We start from the raw sequence: 22,020 nt of genomic DNA, 5'->3' as shown, positions 1-22,020 counted from the left end.
CCGCTAAAACCTCCCCTAGTAATACACGGAGGTTCTCCAATTTAAATTTAAAATTTGAAATATCTGAATCCAATCTGTTTGGATCAGAACCATCACCCACAGAATGAAGCTCTCCGTCCTCATGTTCTGCAAGCTGTGACGCAGTATCAGACATGGCCCTAGTATTATCAGCGCACTCTGTTCTCACCCCAGAGTGATCACGCTTGCCTCTTAGTTCTGGTAATTTAGCCAAAACTTCAGTCATAACAGTAGCCATATCTTGTAATGTTATCTGTAATGGCCGCCCAGATGTACTAGGCGCCATAATATCACGCACCTCCCGGGCGGGAGATGCAGGTACTGACACGTGAGGCGAGTTAGTCGGCATAACTCTCCCCTCGCTGTTTGGTGAAATTTGTTCAATTTGTACAGATTGGCTTTTATTTAAAGTAGCATCAATACAGTTAGTACATAAATTTCTATTGGGCTCCACCTTGGCATTGGAACAAATGACACAGATATCTTCCTCTGAATCAGACATGTTTAACACACTAGCAATAAACTTGCAACTTGGTTACAATCTTATTTAACAAAAACGTACTGTGCCTTAAAGAAGCACTAAACGATTAAATGACAGTTGAAATAATGAACTGAAAGACAGTTATAGCATCAATCCTTAAAAACAACACAACTTTTAGCAAAGGTTTGTTCCCATTAGTAAAGTAACAATAATTAAATTTGAAACATAAAAATTACAGAGCAACGTTTTTAATCACAGTCAATATATAAGTCTCACAGCTCTGCTGAGAGAATCTACCTCCCTCCAAAGAAGTTTGAAGACCCCTGAGATCTGTTAGAGATGAACCGGATCATGCAGGAAATACAAGAGTAACTGACTGGAATTTTTTGATGCGTAGCAAAGAGCGCCAAAAACGGCCCCTCCCCCTCACACACAGCAGTGAGAGAGAAACGAAACTGTCACAATTAAAACAAGCAACTGCCAAGTGGAAAAATAATGCCCAAATATTTATTCACTCAGTACCTCAGAAAATGCAAACGATTCTACATTCCAGCAAAAACGTTTAACATAATAAATACCTATTAAAAGGTTTAATGTACTTTTAACAGAGTAATTCCGGTGAAATACCATCCCCAGAATACTGAAGTGTAGAGTATACATACATGTCATTATAACGGTATGGCAGGATTTTCTCATCAATTCCATTCAGAAAATAAAAACTGCTACATACCTCAATGCAGATTCATCTGCCCGCTGTCCCCTGATCTGAAGCTTTTACCTCCCTCAGATGGCCGAGAAACAGCAATATGATCTTAACTACTCCGGTTAAAATCATAGTAAAAACTCTGGTAGATTCTTCTTCAAACTCTGCCAGAGAGGCAATAACACGCTCCGGTGCTATTGTAAAATAACAAACTTTTGATTGAAGTTATAAAAACTAAGTATAATCACCATAGTCCTCTCACACATCCTATCTAGTTGCTGGGTGCAAGAGAATGACTGGGAGTGACGTAGAGGGGAGGAGCTATATGCAGCTCTGCTGGGTGAATCCTCTTGCATTTCCTGTTGGGGAGGAGTTATATCCCAGAAGTAATGATGACCCGTGGACTGATCACACATAACAGAAGAAATACCAAGAGAAAAAAGCAAATTTGATGATAAAAGTAAATTGGAAAGTTGATTAAAATTAAAAGTCCTATCTGAATAATGAAAGTTTAATTTATACTAGACTGTCCCTTTAAGTCCCTTATGGTAAACGGACCCATAGGAATAAAGGTTCCTAGCCTGAGACAATTAAATGCAAGTGCAGAGCTGTCAAAACAAAATGTTCTGCAAATGCTGGAAATCATAAGTGGTGCTATATAAGTGTCACCTGTAATAACTTATTACATGTAAAAAAAGTTATTTGTCTACTAAAGGCAGATTTCTTACTCGCCGACTGTAATTTCTTACCAGTACAGGACAAGTGGGAATTTCAAGTCCTGATTATTATCTTTTTATATATATATTTTTAACATTACAACAGATTCAGCTTTAAAGGGAGCAGAAACACAGGATATGAGACCGAGACAGGAGGAGCCTAGTCCCTGGAGATCAATACATTGGTCTAAAAAGATGTTGCTAGTGCAAAAGCTCTAAAAACTGTTTCCAAATGTCATTGTTTGATCTTATAACAAGGTTTTTACAGTATATGCTATATTGCTATCACAATCCATTAACAACATATTACTAAATATTTAATTTCCTTTAAACATTGCCTTATCAATATATTAACTTTTTGCTATGTGTTATTATTGCTTATATAGATACACTTGATGAAGAACAGTGTTTACATCTAACTAGATTTGTTCCCGTAGAAACATCAAGTAATTGTTAGAAACCAGACACTACTGCTATATTTAGGTCACAGAATTATGTACAGCTTCCTGGAAATGAAAGCGAATGCTAAGGAAGAAAAGAAAGAAAGAAAGAAAGAAGAAAGAGAGAAAGAAAGTACTGACAATATTGAATTTGACTTTTTTGTCCCTTCAAGCAACTGTGTTGCTTACAGGAAACAACCAGAGATCCAATATGAATATCTGTTTGTGCTATAAAGAACCTTGCCTTTACTATGAAGACTTCTAAGCTATAAAGAACCTTGCCTTTACTGTGAAGACTTCTAAGCTATAAAGAACCTTGCCTTTACTGTGACGACGTCTAAGCTATAAAGAACCTTGCCTTTACTGTGACGACTTCTAAGCTATAAAAAACCTTGCCTTTACTGTGAAGACTTCTAAGCTATAAAGAACCTTGCCTTTACTGTGAGGACTTCTAAGCTATAAAAAACCTTGTCTTTACTGTGAAGCCTTCTAAGCTATAAAGAACCTTGCCTTTACTGTGAAGACTTCTAAGCTATAAAGAACCTTGCCTTTACTGTGACGACTTCTAAGCTATAAAAAACCTTGCCTTTACTGTGAAGACTTCTAAGCTATAAAGAACCTTGCCTTTACTGTGAGGACTTCTAAGCTATAAAAAACCTTGTCTTTACTGTGAAGCCTTCTAAGCTATAAAGAACCTTGCCTTTACTGTGAAGACTTCTAATCTATAAAGAACCTTGCCTTTACTGTAAAGACTTCTATGCTATAAAGAACCTTGCCTTTACTGTGAAGACTTCTACGCTATAAAGAACCTTGCCTTTACTGTGAAGACTTCTATGCTATAAAGAACCTTGCTTTTACTGTGAAGACTGCAAAGCTATAAAGAACCATGCCTTTACTGTAAAGACTTCGAAGCTATAAAGAACCTTGCCTTTACTGTGAAGACTTCTAAGCTATAAAGAACCTTGCCATTACTGTGAAAACTTCTAAGCTATAAAAAACCTTGCCTTTACTGTGAAGCCTTCTAAGCTATAAAGAACCTTGCCTTTACTGTGAAGACTTCTAAGCTATAAAGAACCTTGCTTTTACTGTGAAGACTGCTAAGCCACAAAGAACCATGCCTTTACTGTGAAGACTTTGAAGCTATAAAGAACCTTGCATATACTTTCAAGACTTCTAAGCTATAAAGAACCTTGCCTTTACTGTGAAGACATCTAAGCTATAAAGAACCTTGCCTTTACTGTGAAGACTTCTAAGCTATAAAGAACCTTGCATTTACTGTGAAGACATCTAAGCTATAAAGAACCTTGCCTTTACTGTGAAGACATCTAAGCTATAAAGAACCTTGCCTTTACTGTGAAGACTTCTAAGCTATAAAGAACCTTGCCTTTACTGTGAAGACTTCTAAGCTATAATTTATCTGAAAAAAGGTTTTCAGACCTTGGCTATGAGATAGGGTAATGCACTGCATATAGAAACCACTCTGGCAGCCAATGGTTAAACAACAGAGTCTGTATAGCACTAAGTAAGTGCAGAATATAAGAACTTATACTTACTCTGTCAACCTTGTATTTAGTTCTCCTGGGTCATTGACATCAAACCAGCCAATTTCTTGCCGTAACACGGCATGAAAAAAGTTCCTTCTAATTTTTCTAATTTGCCTGCCAGCGGCAAGTGTCCAGAAGGAAATCTGAAGGTAGCCTGCAATGAGCACTCCAAATCCCATGCCTGTGTAATAGTAAGCATACCTGTAAAAAATAATTTACATTCTTTTAACATTGGCATCCCACAATCCAACACATATTTCTTTCTCAATTGATCAGCTATTTTTTTAAACAATATATCAACTTAGACCCACCAAATATCATCTTTATGATATGTGCCCTTAAAGTATATTTTAAAGTCAATAAACATACTGATCTCAGCTTGCAGAATGTATTTTAGTTGCAGCTACAGTGAAAAAGGCATCTATAAGTTTATTTTGATGTGGAATGGTAATGAACGTTAGCAAGGAAAGTAAAACTGACCAGTATGGTATAGCAGTTTAAATACGCAACCCCACTTGATATTGGTGAATGATTTCATATAAAGGGCCATTATAGTGATTCAAGCAGAAACTGTCATTGAGCCAATCAACAGTGCTAGTTGCACAGCTGGGTCATGTGACTAGCGCTGTTGATTGGGTCAGCAGCAGTTTCCACGCTAGACAAGCAGATCTCAAGCAGTACTTTAAATACATAGGGTTGTAGGGTATATAGTAATAAATTACATGTTTTTTTCACAATTTGTTTTGCAGATCTACTTTCTCTCATGTGTCACATTTAGGGGTCGATTTTTCATGCTGCGGCAAACAAGGGCGTACATATGCGCTCCTGTCCGCTGCAGCTCGCCTCTGGCGGGCTGAATTCCACTGCCGGAATTTAGCATTGCACAAAAACGTAATTTTGGGCTCTTGTGTAATGTTGCCCCCTGTCCACGCACAGCCAATCACGCGCAAGCAGGAGCTGTCAATCTCCCCGGTCGGATGACACCAGGGAGATTAAAATTCGCCACCTTAGAGGTGGCGAAGAGGTAAGCAGGTTCTCTTGTGAGAACCTGCAGTCATAGGGGGGTCGAAAGGCTTGCAAAGCCTTTGATAAATCAACCCCTTAGTGTAAATATTATATTTATTTATAAAATATTTTACCAGGAAGGATACATTGAGATTTCTCTCGTTTTCAAGTATGTCCTGGGTCTAATATCTAATAGTTATCAATAGTTATCCTTCATCTTTATTACAAGATGATTTAGCTTTGCACAAACATACTTTTTATGTTTTTCTATGTACTTGTTAACAGATAACAGCTCGCTGTAATGTTTTGTTGTTAATAAATAACTTGGAGTTGTAAAAATAATTGAACTTTGTTTTGCGATAGAGATAGGTAGAACTGCATTGTGAAAGAAAAAATGTTCTATTATAAAACACATTGTATTGCATCACCATTTAGAATAAGATAACTGTTAAATACAATATAAAAAAATGAAAAACAACACGGTGCACCATGGCTACTATAAGCTACCCGCTAAATCATAGGAATCTATCAAGGAGACTGCTCGGCTCAGAAGCCGTCAAACATCCAGGGTCTAAGGCCAGGACAATCAATGTGTTCTACTAAGCTGGACTACAGCAGCATGTAAAAGCCATTGCTGAGAATCTATGACATTAAAGGGATATGAAACCCAAACATTTTCTTTTGTGATTCACACCAAGCATACAAGTTTAAAAAATGTCCACTTTACTTCTATTATCAAATTTGCTTTGTTCCCATTGTATTCTTTGTTGAAGAGATACCTAGGTAGGTGACTGGAGCACTACATGGCAGGAAATAGTGCTGCCATCTAGCGCTCTTGCAAATGGAAAACATTCTTACAAAACTGCTGCCATATAGTGCTACAGACACGTGCATGCCCCTGAGCGTAGACATTTGCTTTTCATCAAAAGATACCCACAAGAACAAAGATACCTTGATAACAGAAGTAAATCTGAAAGTTGTTTAAAACTGTATGCTCTATCTGAATCTTGAAAGAAAAAGTGTAGGTTTCGTGTCCCTTTAATTACTGTTTGGATTTTCACATAAAACTTGTAGAAGTCATAGCAACAATACGTCTAAAACTAACCTAAACACAAAACAAGTATTTGGAGCAAATCCAATATAGCTTGTCTCTCTAATAATGAGATCTCCCCACAGGTGCTTAGGATTTGTGACGTGATGTTATTAGGATAGTTTTTATCTGCAGGGACTGGTTTACTAGTGACAACTGAAGGTAAGATGGGTGGAATCAAATATACTACAATTCCAGAAGAGGGTTTCTTTCAATCTGCAAGGGACTAAATTAGCAGAATTTCATCATTCAACAGAGCAAGTTCCCAAAACATACTGATGTAAATAGGCAAGTGACACAGAATGGCCCAAACAAGAGATAAACCTCAATCCAGCTGATGATCTGTTGCAAGCCTAGAACAGAGCTACTGACCAACAGTTCCTAAACAACTTTGAAAGACCTTCAAAAACTATGTAAAATAATTGGCCAAAAAATTCAGGGACTAGAAACAAAAGACATAAAAACACTAGTAGCTGGTAATAATGCCAAATGCGATTCCACCAAGTACCAACTCATGGAACAAAAAAAAAAATATTTTTTTTTAACAAAGAAAAAATTTCTATGTGGATAGCATTGTTACACATATTGTTGAAAAAACTGCATCCTTTGTTGAAGATTGAATATGTACATTTCCTACACTACTAGGAGCTAGCTGGTGATTGGTGGCTACACACATTTGTCTCTTGTCATTGACTCACCAGATGTGTCCAGCTAGTTCCCAGTAGTGCATTGCTGCTCCAGAGCTGACTTTGGCCTTAATCACAATCTTTCTAATATTGTCTCCCAATAACTTGGTTTTGGCCAATAAGGGAAAAGTATTTTTCTCGTGATTACATTCCAAAATAGATAAGTTTCTGAAAACATAAATTATGCTTACCTGATAATTTAATTTCCATCTGTACGAGAAGAGTCCATGGCTTCATTCATTACTTGTGGGAAATACAGAACCTGGCCACCAAGAGGATGCAAAGACACCCCAGCCAAAAGGCTTGAATACCTCCCCCACTCCCCTCATCCCCCAGTCATTCTGCAGAGGGAACAAGAAACAGTAGGAGAAATATCAGGGTATAAATGGTGCCAGAAGAAAAACAAAATAAATTTAGGTACGCCCAACTGAGAACTGGGCGGGAGCCATGGACTCTCCTCGCACAGATGGAAATTAAATTATCAGGTAAGCATAATTTATGTTTTCCATCTTAATACAAGACTACGACTTCATTCATTACTTGTGGTAAACAAATACCCAAGCTCTATAGGACACTGAATGAAAACGGGAGGGTAAAAAGAGAGACGGACCCTATTCTGAGGGCACCACAGCCTGCAAAACCTTTCTCCCAAAAGCTGCTTCAGCTGAAGCAAAAACATCACATTTGTAAAACTTTGAAAAAGTATGTAAGGAGGACCAGGTAGCCGCCTTGCAAATCTGCTCCATAGAGGCCTCATTCTTGAAGGTCCAAGAAGAAGCCACAGCTCTACTTGAGTGAGCCGTAATCCTCTGATGAGGCTTATGTCCCACTGACTCATAGGCCAAACGAATCATGCTCCTCAGCCAAAAAGATAGGGAAGTGGAAGAAGCCTTCTGTCCTTTGCGCTTTCCGGAATAGCCAACAAACAATGCTAAAGTCTGTCTGAAATTCTTTGTAGCCTGAAGATAAAATGTCAAAGCTCGAACCACATCCAAGTTATGAAGTAACCGTTCCTTTGAAGAAGAAGGGTTAGGACACAAGGAAGGAACTACAATCTCCTGATTGATGTTGCGATCAGACACAACCTTAGGGAGAAATCCCAACCCAGTGCGAAGGACAGCTTTATCGGCATGAAAAACCAGGTAAGGAGGTTCACATTGCAAGGCCGCCAACTCAGAGACTCTGGGTGCCGAAGCAATAGCCAGTAGAAAAATAACCTTCCAAGACAGTATTTTAATGTCAAGAGAATGCATCGGCTCAAACGGAGCCCTCTGCAAAACCTTAAGAACCAGATTCAAACTCCAAGGAGGAGCGGAATGTCTAAATACAGGCCTGATCCTGGATAGAGCCTGAACAAAAGACTGAATATCAGAAAGCTCAGCGAGCTTCTTGTGTAACAACACAGATAGAGCCGAAATCTGTCCCCTTAAGGAACTGGCAGCAAGTCCCTTCTCCAAACCATCCTGGAGGAAGGAAAGTATCCTGGATACCCTGACCTTATGCCAGAGATAACCACGAGACTCACACCAGAGTAAGTGGGTCCTCCACACCTTATGATATATGCGTCAGGTGACCGGCTTCCTAGCTTGAATTGTTGTATCAATCACTCTCTCAGAAAACCTTCTCGTGGCTAAGACTAAGCGTTCAATCTCCACGCAGTCAGCCTCAGAGAATCTATATTTTGATGCACAAAGGGGTGCTGTATCAGCAGATCCCTGCGACAGGGCAACCTCCATGGAGGAGACGATGACATCCCCACTAGATCCGCAAACCACATCCTCCTCGGCCACGATGGAGCAATCAGAATAGTCGATGCTCGCTCCTGCTTGAAGCGGGCCACTACTCAAGGTAGAAGTGGTAATGGTGAAATAGGTTGAATCCCCAAGGCACTGCTAAGGCATCTATCAGTTCTGCTTAAGGATCCCTGGACTGCGACCCGTATCTGGGTAGCTTGAAGTTGAGTCTGGACCCCATGAGATCTATCTCCGGTGTCCCCCACCTGATGCAAATCTCCGCAAACACTTTGGGGTGAAGAGACCATTCCCCTGGATGAAACAATTGTCTGCTGAGAAAATCCGCTTCCCAATTGTCCACACCCAGGATGTGGATTGCTGAAAGCGAACAGTTGTGGGTCTCCGCACATTCCAGAAACCGAGATACCTCCCCCATGGCTATGGAGTTTCACGTTCCCCCCAGGTGGTTGATGTACGCCACCAAGGTAATGTTGTCCGACTGCAATCTGATGACTTGGGACGAACCCAGGAGGGGCCAAGCCCTCAGAGCGTTGAAGATCGCTCAAAGTTCCAGGATGCTAAACGGAAGAAGTGACTCCTCTCGACTCCACCTGCCCTGTGCCTTCTTGGCACCCCAAACAGCTCCCCATCCTGAGAGTCTCGCGTCCGTAGTCACAATCTCCCAGGATGGTCTCAGGAAGGATGTCCTCTGTGACAGCTGATCCGGACGAAACCACCAAGAGAGGGAGTCTCTCGTCCCGGTTGTCCAGAGAGATCTGTTGGGATAGATCCGAGTGATCGCCATTATATTGCCTCAGCATGCACAACTGCAGAGGACGGAGATAGAACCTGGCGAATGGAATGATATCTATAGTTGATACCATGAGCCCAATCACCTCCATACACCAGGCCACAGATGGCCTTGAGGAGGTTTGAAGGGCAAGACAGTTGGAGGTAATCTTGCAGCATCTCTGATCTGTCAGGAAGATCTTCATGGATATGGAGTCTATTATCGTGCCCAGGAACTCCACTCTGGTACTGGGAACCAGAGAACTCTTTCCTAAGTTTATCTTCCATCCATCAGGTCGAAGAAAAAGTAGAAGAGCTCTCGAATGGTCCTCTGCCAGCCGGCAGGACGGAGCCTGGACCAGGATGTCGTCTAGATAAGGAGCTACTGCAATACCTCTTGATCTCGCCACCACGAGCAAAGCTCCCAGAACCTTCGTAAAGACTCCTGGGGTAATAGCCAAACCGAAGGGGAGAGCTACAAACTGGAAGTTCTGGTCCAGAAAGGCGAATCTTAGGAACTTGAAGTGATCCTTGTGTATTGGCACATGAAGGTAGGCGTCCTTCAAGTCTATCGTAGTCATGAACTGACCTTCTTGAACTAAGGGCAGAATAGACCTTATCGTCTCCATCTTGAATGATGGGACTGGCAGAAACTTGTTTAAGCACTTTAGGTCCAGAATCGGGCAAACGTGCCCTCCGTCTTTGGAAAAATGAAAAGGTTTGAATAGTACCCTAGACCCCTTTCTGCAAGAGGTACTGGAACAATTACTCCTAGAGAGGAGAGATCCCTCACGCACTCTAGAAAAGCATCTCGTTTCTCTGGTCTTGACGACAGATTTGATAAGAGGAATCTGACCCTGGGAGGGTGAGTTTTGAAACCTATCCTGTAACCCTGGGTAATAACCTCTAGAACCCACGGATCCTGTACGTCTCTCATCCAAGGCTCCGCAAAAAGATATAGTCTGCCCCCTACAAGATCCAGAGACGGATCAGGGGCCGCCCCTTCATGACGATTTTGTCTCGGCAGGCTTGTTGTACTGCTTGGATTTATTCCAAGGTTGAGAAAGTTTCCAAGATCCCTTGGATTGCTCGGGCTTCGCGGCAGGCTGCTGTTGTTGGGACTGGTCCGAACGAAAGGGACGAAAATTACTACCCTTAGGTTTATTTTTCTAATCCTGCGGTAGAAAGGCACCCTTGCCCCCCGTGACCGTGGATATGATAGGCCTGGACCGAAAAGAATCTTTCCCTTAAACGGAAGGGAAAGTAATCTAGATTTGGACGTCATGTCAGCAGACCACGACTTCAACCACAGGGCCCTCCGGGCCAGAACAGAGAAGCCTGACGTCTTAGCATTCAAGCGAATAATCTGCATATTTGCATCACAGATAAACGAATTAGCTACCCTCAGGGCCTTAATTCTTTCCTGTATCTCATCGAGGGGAGTTTCCACCTCGATTATCTCTGACAGAGAGTTACACCAATAGGTAGAGGCTCCTGCCATCACAGTGACCGCTGCTGCAGGCTGAAATACGAACCCTGTGTGCTGAAACATTTTTCTTAACAGGGTCTCTAACTTCTTATCCATGGGTTCCTTAAACGACGAACTATTCTCGAGCGGGATAGTGGTGCGCTTAGCAAGCACGGAGACAACTCCACTCACCTTAGGGACGGATCCCCACAATTCTAGCTGAGAATCAGCAACCAGGAACAACTTTTTAAATGAAGAAGAAGATTAACCAAGTCTCTCCTATTCATTCTTTATAATATTCACCATCTTTACGGGAACCGGGAAAGTCTGGGGCACCACCCTGTCCTCATAAACCTTATCAAGCTTAGGAATAGAAGGTTCCTCCTATAACTTCATTCCCGGAACCTCTAGAATAGCCAACACTTCCTTTAATAAAAAGCGTAAGTGCTCCTAAACCTAAAGTCTGGTTCCTGGAGGCCGCAGATTCCGACCCAGAGAAAGAGTCCTCCGAGGTATTGGAGTCCTCTGTCTCAGCAGATAATCTAGTCTCAGATACATTCAACAAAGTAGATGACCCCTGGGAAGGATAGCAATGTTTAACATTTCGCTTGTGCTTAGCAGTGTGAGGTAAAGCACTGAAGGCCGCAGACACCGTCGTTTGCAACTGATCTGCAAAATCAGGAGGATTAGTAGTGCACTGGGGAGCTGCATGTGTAAGCAGAGATGATTGTAGAGAATGCACCTCGCGGGATGGAGACCCCTCAGAGGTGGACGGCTCAGTGGTACTAAACATCTTGTTCTTTTTAGATATCACTATTTTATCAAGGCATGTGGAACATAGTTGAGCTGGCGGATATACCGTAGCCTCCTCACAATAAACACAGGCATTACATTTAGGCATAGAGGGAGTACCCTCTAACGCATCAGAGTCCTCCATAGCTTGCGCCTTTAATATGGACTATAGAAAAAAATAAATGGCACCTTTATACTCACAATTGCCGGGGCACTCACCACCTCCTATGACCCAGGCCCACAGAGAAACCGCTTTTGTCTCCTGCAACCGACGGTCAGGAAAAGGAAGAGAGCGAGGCCACACCCTGTCACATGGAGTGCCATGCAGGACCGCCCCTGCATCTATTAGAAAACGCGCCAAACCAAAACAGGCTGCGCAGTAACAAAATGACGGAAGAGCCTGACTGTTCACACATTGCCAGAGCCACATCTCACACATATTGCAGCAAAAAACCATAATAAAACATCATGTATACATCCCCCCCCTGTTCAAAAATCACCTTCCGGAGATATTAACCCTTGATTCTATACAGATAAAGAAGTCACACTGTGACCCTGTCTGCTTGCGTTATCATTACAGGTATAAAAATGAAACGATCTTATCAGAATCTATGCAGTGGAACAGGAACACGGCGTCTCAAGTTTGACAGTGTTGTAGCATCGCTCCTGGACGTAAGTGATAGAAAGCAGGCAGTGAAACTCGTCAACACTGATTGCTTAAGGAGATGTTGATATGAGTCTGGATGGTTTTTCAGAAAGACTCTCCCTGCATCTCCAGACCCTAAAATTTGTCAATGCTCTCACTGAGAGGCCGACAAGACTACTTAAAACTCCAGTCCCATTCTGAAGAGTATTACCCTCCATAAGAGACAACATGTTTTCGGTTGTAAAGTAATTGTTCTCAGGATTGAATAATCGATAGATGTAAACTGGAAAGCTTTTCCTTTAACCTTTAAATCTTTTTGGGTTGTCACATACTCTTTTAAGTCTTAATAATTTAAAAATAAACCTACCGAATCAATGAAAGGAAGTTTTCTGCAACAATAAGGAAACCCACTTCCTGGTTTTGCTCTACCACCCAGCAGCATATCTTTGTTGTGACTTTCTTAAATTATTAAACATTATAAACAAGGTGTAGAATTAGTCTTTTACTTACGTTGTCATATTATGTTGCAGTGTTGCAAGTGGGTCTGTCATGTTGATGACATTCTCAAATGTAAAATTTTCTGTAAAATTCAGAAATAATATGCATGAAATAATAAAATAATAAACAATTTAACACATTATTGCTGAACAGGCGCCTAGATATAAGTGAATATATATAATATATATGATATTTATATATATATATATATATATATATATATTTATATATATACAGTATTATATTTATACACACACTCACACACATTTGAAATAAAAACTATAAATGTAATGTTTCCTGAACATAATAATAAGCAAAAAGTAATGACTCCTTTTCCTGCTAGTTTCAGCTAAGAAGGCACTTTTATGCAAACATTTGTAGCATTACTTATTAATTTATTAAATTAACTCAACTGCATTATAGGGATAAGGAACCCAAAGATTTTCTTTTGTGACTCTGACAGAGAATAGTTTTTAAAAAGTTTACAATTTACTTCTATTATCAAATTTGCTTCATTCCAATCATCCCATGGTATTCTTTGTTGAAGAGATATCCTAGTTAGGTGTCCAGAGCATTTCATGGCAGAAAATAGTGCTGCCATTTAGTGCTCTTGCAAATTAATAACATTTTTGTAAAACTTCTGCCATATAATGCTCCAGACACCTGCATGCTCCTTAACTTACAGCTCTGCTTTTCAGTAAAAGATACTAACAGAAAAAAGAAAATTTGATAATAGAAGTAAAATAAAAAGTTGTTTTACAATTGCATGCTCTACTTGAATCATTAAATAAAAATGAATCTTTAGTGCCTAATCTGAATGTATTGGAGGACATACTGTTGTTAGTAATATTGTCTGTCCTCTGTAGTCTCTATGGTACTGGAAGGGAAGTATATTCTTGCCTCACTTCCTCTCTCTCCTTCTTCTCTTTACTGCCATGCTTGTCAGATGTAACTAAAGTTCACTATTGCCTCATCTTGTACTAATGTTTATTAGTTAGCTTCATATATGTGCCCTGCTCTGACTTATACATGCTCCTGCTGTGCTAAAGCAACTCTGCTACAAATTCTAACATTTTGGTTATGGGCCAGATAGAACTTACAAGGAAGAATGGCCACACTTGAGTTGTGACTATTATGGGAGCATGCTCTCATATCTACAAATTACCTAGAATGGAAGTTCAGGATGCAGAATGAGCTTTAGAGAAAGGATCTCTGGGACACAGTGAAAGAATCCCCACCAGCAGCGGATGCAGAAAGAAGCGAGTGGGAGAAAAAGGAAACAAAAAACTTAAATTATGCTTACCTGAAAATTTTCTTTTCTTCTGACGGGAAGAGTCCACAGCTGCATTCATTACTTATGGGAATTCAGAACCTGGCCACCAGGGGAGGCAAAGACACCCTAGCCAAAGGCTTAAATACCTCCCCCACTTCAATCATCCCCCAGTCATTTTGCCAAGGAAACAAGGAACAGTAGGAGAAATATCAGGGTGAAAAAGGTGCCAGAAGAACAAAGACTAAAATACGGCAGCCCCATAGGTAAAACGCGGGCAGGGAGCTGTGGACTCTTCCCGTCAGAAGAAAAGAAAAGGTAAGCATAATTTAAGTTTTTCTTCTTAAACGGGAAGAGTCCACAGCTGCATTCATTACTTATGGGAAAACAATACCCAAGCTATAGAGGACACTGAATGCAAACAATGGGCAGGTTCAGAAGGCGGCCCCTTCGCAGGGCACCACAGTCTGAAATTACCCAACATCCGATAAAAAACTGTAACACTTAGAAACAAGGGGTTAAAAACCTGAAGGACCAAGTAACTGCCCATAAGTTAAACAACCTACAAGGCCGTGTTAGAGACCACTCGGATCCCTAGAATCCATTGAGCACAAAACACCCCTAGGAGCCAAATCCTGCAGGCTTTCTGATCACACAGAACTAACCCCCGACCCGAAGGAAGAGAACCTTCGCCTACCCCCGAGGGGGGGGGGGGGAAACGAAGGACCATAATATATCTAAACGACCACCAACTAAGGTAAGAAAACCTCAAAACGACAAGAATTAGAAAAAAAACAACTATATCCTATCAGAGAAAAAAAGGCTAACTAGTGAAACACACAGCCATCTCTGAACAAGAACTCGCAAGCTCCAGCCTCAAAGTAGCAAAGCTGACCCTAAGCCAACGTGGGAGACCATCCCACAGAGAAGGCCGAAAAATATTGACGACTCTCGTCCAAGAAAAAATCCAGACCTTAGAAAAACATCCAACACCAGCAGCCCATGAAACCAGTGGAGGCATGAAACATCATGAACCCCCCACCGAAGGAGAATGGGCACGCTAACAGGACCAGTCATCAGGGGCTCCATTCTCCTAAGCTCAGAACTGGAACAGATACTTAAAGAAAAGAAAAACAGAAACGTCAAGGAGATTAGCTTCATCCCCATACGTCTAACTCAGTTTGCCATCCGGCACGAAAGACCGAGGATCCCTCGGCCCAGTAGGACCGGAATCCTCCAGCACTGCCAAAACATGCCTTAGTAGTACACAAAGACGTGCCAGTCTATAACGGAAGGCAAAATGTTTCCCCGCCGGATCGATGGACGACCCCGGCCCGAGGGAGGGGCCCCTGAAGCCTCAGAGGCCATTGCTTCCCCAGAAGACTTAGGCGATCTCCCGCTCGACAGACCCTGGTTAACAGAACACAGACAGTATCTTAAAAATACTTCTCTTGGGAGATATAAATGCGCCAGCACCATAGATATGGCCATGCGGAACCATGCCGTAACCTCTGGAGGAAACAAGCCGCCTTTTGGAGAAGGAGTAACGGCCATAGGGAAACCTGCTTGCGTAGCAAAAGCAGGTTCTGGGTCGCGTGCCTCACTGGACATAGAATCCTCACGGCGGATGGCTCAACGCACTCTACGCTCCCTGAATCGGGGGAAGAGAGTACTCTAGCATGGTAATCGGAACATAACTGATGGGCATGGATAACCTGGACCATTTCATACTCCTCACACGTATACTCTACGTCGGAGATGTCCGTCTCTAAAAAATCAGAATCCTCCATAACTTGGAGATTGCCAATATGGACAAAAGCTAAACGGCACCTTACACTCACCACCTCCTGTGAACCAGACAACTAACGAACAGACTCTCTCCATCGTCAATCGGTCAGAGTACAGTGGAATTACAACGTGACCTCACCCGGTCACACGGCACACCGTGTAAGCCAGCAAAAAAGGCGCGTCAGTCCAAAAAGACCGCCCAGTCTGATGATAAGGCCGTTATGTTCCGAATACCCATGAGCCCAAGCATCCTACACATTAGCAGACAGAATCATATAACAAACATGAATAAAAGTCCCCCCTGTTCAATAACCCCCCACAGGAGATATTAACCCCTGATTCCGTAAGATAAAGGAGTCCCACTGGGACCCTGACTTCTTTCATTAACATTACATTCACATATCGAAATAAAATGAAACGATCTTACTGGAATCTACTCGTGGTACAGGAACACGACCCTTCAAGTGTGACAGATAATAGCATCGCTTTTGAAATAGACTTGAGTGAATAAAGACAGGCAGCGAAACTCAACGCTGATTGCCAAGGAGCTGTTAACATGAGTCGGGATGGTTTCGCAAGGACGACACTCCCTGCATCTCTGGACTCTAACTTTCATCCATGCTCTCACTGAAAGGCTGACAGAATTACTTAAAACTCCAGTACCATTTCGAAAAGTACTAGCCTCCATAAGAGACTAACTTTAATCTTTAATGGTCTGGTGTTGTTTTTCCCAGGGTCTGTTACTCCCCCTCAGGTTTTTTTACTTACTCTTTACCAGGTTTTGAAGCTGCTCTCTGATACTTTATCTGACACACTAATATTAGCTATACGTTGTGCTATTTTCTGCAGCTTTCTGTCCCCAGAATTTGTCGTCACCAAATTGTGCAGGTCAGTGCTTTGCTACCATACTAGTCTCTGGTTGCTGTGTAAGGCGGTACAGAGCCTGCAGGTCCTGCCACTGTCACTGTCCCAACTGTATGCAGTAGTCTTCAGCTAGTAGCAGACAGATGGAGAGTAGCCAAAAGGACCTGCCCCCTAATCAACCTGACATGGCGTCCAGCCAATAAAATTACTTTGTAGAATGAGTCTGTCAATGATTGGCTGAGAATAGTTCATTGTCATCGTTGTACCTGAGCTGTGGGTTTCCCATGTGTTCCAGGCTTGACTACTCCTCTAGCCCTAGATTTGAGCCATCTTGATTGTGAGACCACTTATCCATATGCAGGTGCAGTACACAGATAAGGTTGCTTGATGGTCCCAGCATGACGTAAATAGAGAGCTCTCACAGTAAAGTAAAGTGCGCGGCTGTATTTATTATTAAAGAGCACGGCTGATTTTTAGAGCTGTATTATTTGAGGCAAAAATACAATTTTCAGCCAGTAGGTCCAATTTGTGGCAAAAATCAAATTCTCAGCCAGCGACTGGTGTTTTTTTTAGTTAGGTGACCACATCACTTAGAATAAAATTAGAGGTAGCCCTTGCCTTACAAAAGTCTGCCCACCCCTGACCTAGAGAAACAGCTGAACCAATTGATCATTTAGAATCTATTGGAATTAAATTTGATGAACAAGACAAAGTAATCTGAATTTTAGCAAGTCTTACAGAAAGCTACAATTCATTAATTCATGCACTAGAAACTAGAGAGAATCTCTTAAAAAAGAGCTGAACATTCAGGAAGAAGTAAAACACAAGCATTTTCTATACAAATCACTGACATTTGCACACAAAAGGGGCAAAAATAAAGAATGTTTTATTTGTAGAGATAAATCACATGTAAACCACAGAGAAGAAAAGGCCTTAGATGGCAGCAGGGAGCACAGCTAAATCATTTCACTGCTCAAAAGAGGCAGATATAGTTATTAAAAATTGCTGGATTATAGATTTGACAATAATTTTACCGAAATAGTGAGCACTGCTAATGGCAGCAGACTGGCAGTACAAAGAAAGGGAGAAGGTTTCTGGAAAACATTATGCTTACCTAATAATTTTATTTTCTTCTGAAGGGAAGAGTCCACAACTGCATTCATTACTTTTGGGAAATACAGAACCTGGCCACCAGGAGGAGGCAAAGACACCCCAGCCATAGGCTTAAATACCTTCCCAACTTCCCTCATCCCCCAGTCATTCTGCCGAGGTAACAAGGAATAGTAGGAGAAATATCAGGGTGAAAAAAGGTGCCAGAAGAACAAAAAACCATAAATTATGCTTACTTGATAATTTCATTTCCATCGAGGGGAGGAAAGTCCACGGCTTCATTCATTACTATTGGGAATTAAGAACCTGGCCACCAGGAGGAGGCAAAGACACCCCAGCCAAAGGCTTAAATACCTCCCCCACTTCCCTCATGCCCCAGTCATTCTGCAGAGGGAACCAGGAACAGTAGGAGAAATATCAGGGTAAAAAAGGTGCCAGAAGATGAATACATTTAGGGCCGCCCAACAGAGATACGGCGGGAGCCGTGGACTCTCCTCCCCTCAATGGAAATGAAATTATCAGGTAAGCATAATTTATGTTTTCCATCTAAAGGGGAAGAGAGTCCACGGCTTCATTCATTACTATTGGGAACATATACCCAAGCTCTAGAGGACACTGAATGAAACCGGGAGGGTAAAAGGCGGACCCTAAACTGAGGGCACCATAGCCTGCAAAACCTTTCTCCCAAAAACAGCTTCCGCAGAAGCAAAAACGTCAAATTTGTAAAACTTTGTAAAAGTGTGTAAGGAGGACCAGGTAGCCGCCTTACAAATTTGCTCCATAGAGGCCTCATTCTTAAAGGCCCAAGACGAAGCCACAGCTCTAGTTGAATGAGCCGTGATCCTCTGAGGAGGCTTATGTCCCACTGTCTCGTAAGCCAAGCGAATCAAGCTCCTCAACCAAAAAGACAAAGAAGTAGCAGAGGCCCTTTGCCCCTTGCGCTTCCCAGAATACACCACAAAAAGAGATGTAGACTGTCTGAAATCCTCTGTAGCCTCAAGATAGAACTTCAAGGCATGGACCACATCCAGGTTATGAAGTAACCTTTCCTTTGAAGAAGAAGGGTTAGGACACAAAGAAGGAACAACTATTTCCTGATTGATGTGACGATTAGACACCACCTTGGGGAGAAACCCCAATCCAGTGCGAAGTACAGCCTTATCCGCATGAAACACCAGGATAGTTCAGATACTCTGCGTGCCGATGCAATAGCCAACAGGAAGAGAACCTTCCAGGACAGAATCTTAATGTCTATGGAATGCATAGGTTCAAATGGAACCCTCTGCAAAACCTTAAGGACTAAGTTTAAGCTCCAAGGCGGAGCCGACTGTCAAAAGACAGCCTGATTCTAGACAGAGCCTGAACAAAAGATTAAATGTCGGGGGAACTTTCGGGCAGCGGCCATGTCTAGTCGCACAACTGCAGGCTGCTCCAGCTTTTCAATAGTTTTTATATGATATCAACCCTTAACTGACTTATCTTCGAGCTACACAAACAGATCTATGCCCCACTAAAGAGCCAGCACCTGATGAGATCAATACTATAGAAATAGCTGTTGGTATCAGTGTCCGGAGCAGCTAGTGAGGCTAAGGCCTCTATTATACCACCCGGCGAGGTGCTTCTGGCCTTGTCGTTACCCAGCATTAAATTTTTGCTGAATACATTTAAAGTCTGACACACCGCAAGACCTTTCTATACTTTAGATTGCACAACTCTGCTTGCTTAACACTAATTGCAAAAGCTCACTATGGAGGCCGCTAAAGCTATTCTTGAAGATCTGCGTAGCCTGTTAGAAGCATACCTAATTACTTTTGATGCAACACTGCATAGAGAACTCAATGGCGACGGCGATCGTGCTACAGAACAACCTACCACAATGGAACTATCTACTCTCCGTGGGAGGGGTGGGGGCGCTTTGGGGCCCGAGTACCCACCACCCACTTACATTAGACCTTTGAAAGCTCTTGGTGCTGGTCTGGAGGAACCGGAGGCATGGTGTGGCGGAGCAGCGGCCGAAAATGTGGAAATTGACACGAGACATTGTGTGCCCTTAACAGGCGCAAGAAACTTTGCATCTGCGGGCCGCTTCCCCTCCATGCTGTCAAATGATGCCACGTCACCTAGATCTGCAGACACCTTTGCCGGAGTCTCTCTTGAGAACATTAGTGACGCATCGCTACAACCGCTAACCTCATCAGGACTTGATCCTCCACAGCCTGGATGTCTCTTTGTAGTAACTTCATTTTTAGTGCCGATGCAAATGACCGAAGTGACAATGAAGGAGCGGTCAATTAGTTCACTCTATGAAGCCCTAGACTGCTGCAATTTCACCATGCATCGCATCTCTCAGGAGAAATCTGGAATTGGGTAAATGTTGCTCCATTCCTGGACTGATATCAAACACCCAGCTTCCTTCAGTGTTGTGGACATGGTGATATCAGCAAATTTCACCGGGAGTTTAGTTAATCTATTTTATCCTCATAGCCAGTTTATGATATTTGAATATGTTGAATGTACTGCTCATTGGAGTTCCCTTGGTATATTTGTTTAGCATGGTTAATTTATTCTCATAGCCCGGGTTAAGCCTTCTCAGCTGCCATTGTTATTGAGTTAACATAGTTAAATGTATACACTGCCAGAAGATTAAATGTCTCTAGGAGTTATGACCATAAAGCCCAACTAATGATAGACAATCATATGTCTCCCTTATTGAGCTGATGTTATGTTAATGTTCCATGAAAGTTGTTGCTGTGCTTCTGCCAGCGGCCGAGGCAGAGGCCATAGTTAACACCCCAACAACCAGCCCTATGATCTCATGATTCCGCATTACTTTAGACCCTTATTAGCTTACAGGGTTACAAAATTTTAAGTATAAATTCAGGGAGTTCAAATCTGTTAAGCTCAGTTTATGTATTCTAATACCAGTAATAATATATGCATACGCTATTGACGTTGACGACCTACTGCTGAATCCTTATGCTTTGAGTACACCTATTTGTGTGGCTTCATGTTCTTGTCCTAGCTAATAAGAGAGATATTTACCTACCTTGCAAAATACCTAGACCCCTTTCACATCCATGTTTCCACCCCTATCTGAGGCTAAAACTTAATTATTCTCTGGCCTGGATTATTTCAAGAGCATTCTAACGTACCCTTCCATGTCCCATACATTGAGAGGAAACTAACATTGTGTGAAACTTATATATTTGCTTTCCCCGGACAGTATGGAGCAAAATACATATGAGCCTCTAATAGTATATTCATCTGCAGTTTAGGCCCCTGTAAGTGAGCCTGTTCATCCTATTGTTGTGTAATCCACTCATACCTTCCTATTATTTACTATACTATATTGTTATTTGAGATCCAAGAGTGATCTCTTAAAATTAAAAAATGAGGTTCTTGCCTGGAGATCCAAAAGTGGTTTCCATTGTTAGCAATAGTCTCCCATATATTTTTATATGCACATGTCTGAGGTCCAAGATTGGCCTCTTATATCATTTGGGAGGCACTCAAGAATATTAGGCATTCTATTTGTATAATATATTTCTAGAGTGTCCTTTTGAGATATACTATGTATTTCTGGATTTGTACCATATGAAGCTTATATGTTATTATTATTATTATTATGCTTGTTTTTTTGTTTCATGTATGCCTTGCCTTGAACCTCAATAATATATATAAAAAAAAAAGATTAAATGTCAGGGAGCTTATCGAGTCTCCTATGCAACAAAACTGATAATGCCGAAATCTGTCCCTTTAAAGAACTAGCGGCAAGACCCTTCTCCAAACCATCTTGGAGAAAGGACAGAATCCTGGATACCTTCACCTTATGCCAAGGATATCCATGTTTCTCACACCAGGACAAGTAAGTCCTCCACACCTTATGGTAGATTCGACGAGTGACTGACTTCCTTGCCTGAATAAGAGTATCAATCACACTTTCTGAAAAGCCTCTCTTGGCTAAGACTAGGCGTTCAATCTCCACAATGTCAGCCTCAGAGAATCTAGATTTCGATGTTGAAAGGGGCCCTGTGACAGCAGATCCCTGCGATAGGGTAACCTCCACGGCGGAGAGGATGACATCCCCACCAGATCCGCAAACCACGTCCTCCGCAGCCACAAAGGAGCAATCAGAATGGCCGGGGTCCGCTCCTGTTTGATGCGTGCCACTACGCGAGGTAGAAGTGGTATCGGTGGAAAAATGTAAGCTAGGCTTAATCCCCAAGGAACCACTAAGGCATCTATCAGCTCTGTCTGAGGACCCCTGGACCTCGACCATCTGAGACAAATCTCTGCAAACACCTCGGGGTGAAGAGACCATTCCCCCGGATGGAAGGATTGTCTGCTGAGAAAGTCCGCTTCCCAGTTGTCCATACCTG

At 42.0% G+C, this 22,020-nt stretch overlaps 1 protein-coding gene across 1 annotated transcript in view; it reads right to left on the bottom strand.

The window, feature by feature from the left end:
• The window catches only part of ABCB1 (ATP binding cassette subfamily B member 1), a 273,231-nt gene that overhangs the window by 174,971 nt on the left and 76,240 nt on the right, over positions 1–22,020 (bottom strand). The window contains exons 5-6 of the mRNA XM_053713996.1: positions 12,622–12,691; positions 3,912–4,103 (exon numbers count right to left, since the gene is read on the bottom strand). Coding sequence (XP_053569971.1) covers positions 3,912–4,103; positions 12,622–12,691 — 262 coding nt within the window. The remainder of the gene's footprint in view (positions 1–3,911; positions 4,104–12,621; positions 12,692–22,020) is intronic.

Source organism: Bombina bombina, chromosome 5, assembly GCF_027579735.1.
Source record: "Bombina bombina isolate aBomBom1 chromosome 5, aBomBom1.pri, whole genome shotgun sequence".
Taxonomy (NCBI): Eukaryota; Metazoa; Chordata; class Amphibia; order Anura; family Bombinatoridae; genus Bombina; species Bombina bombina.
This window is presented reverse-complemented; position numbering and strand designations above follow the sequence as displayed.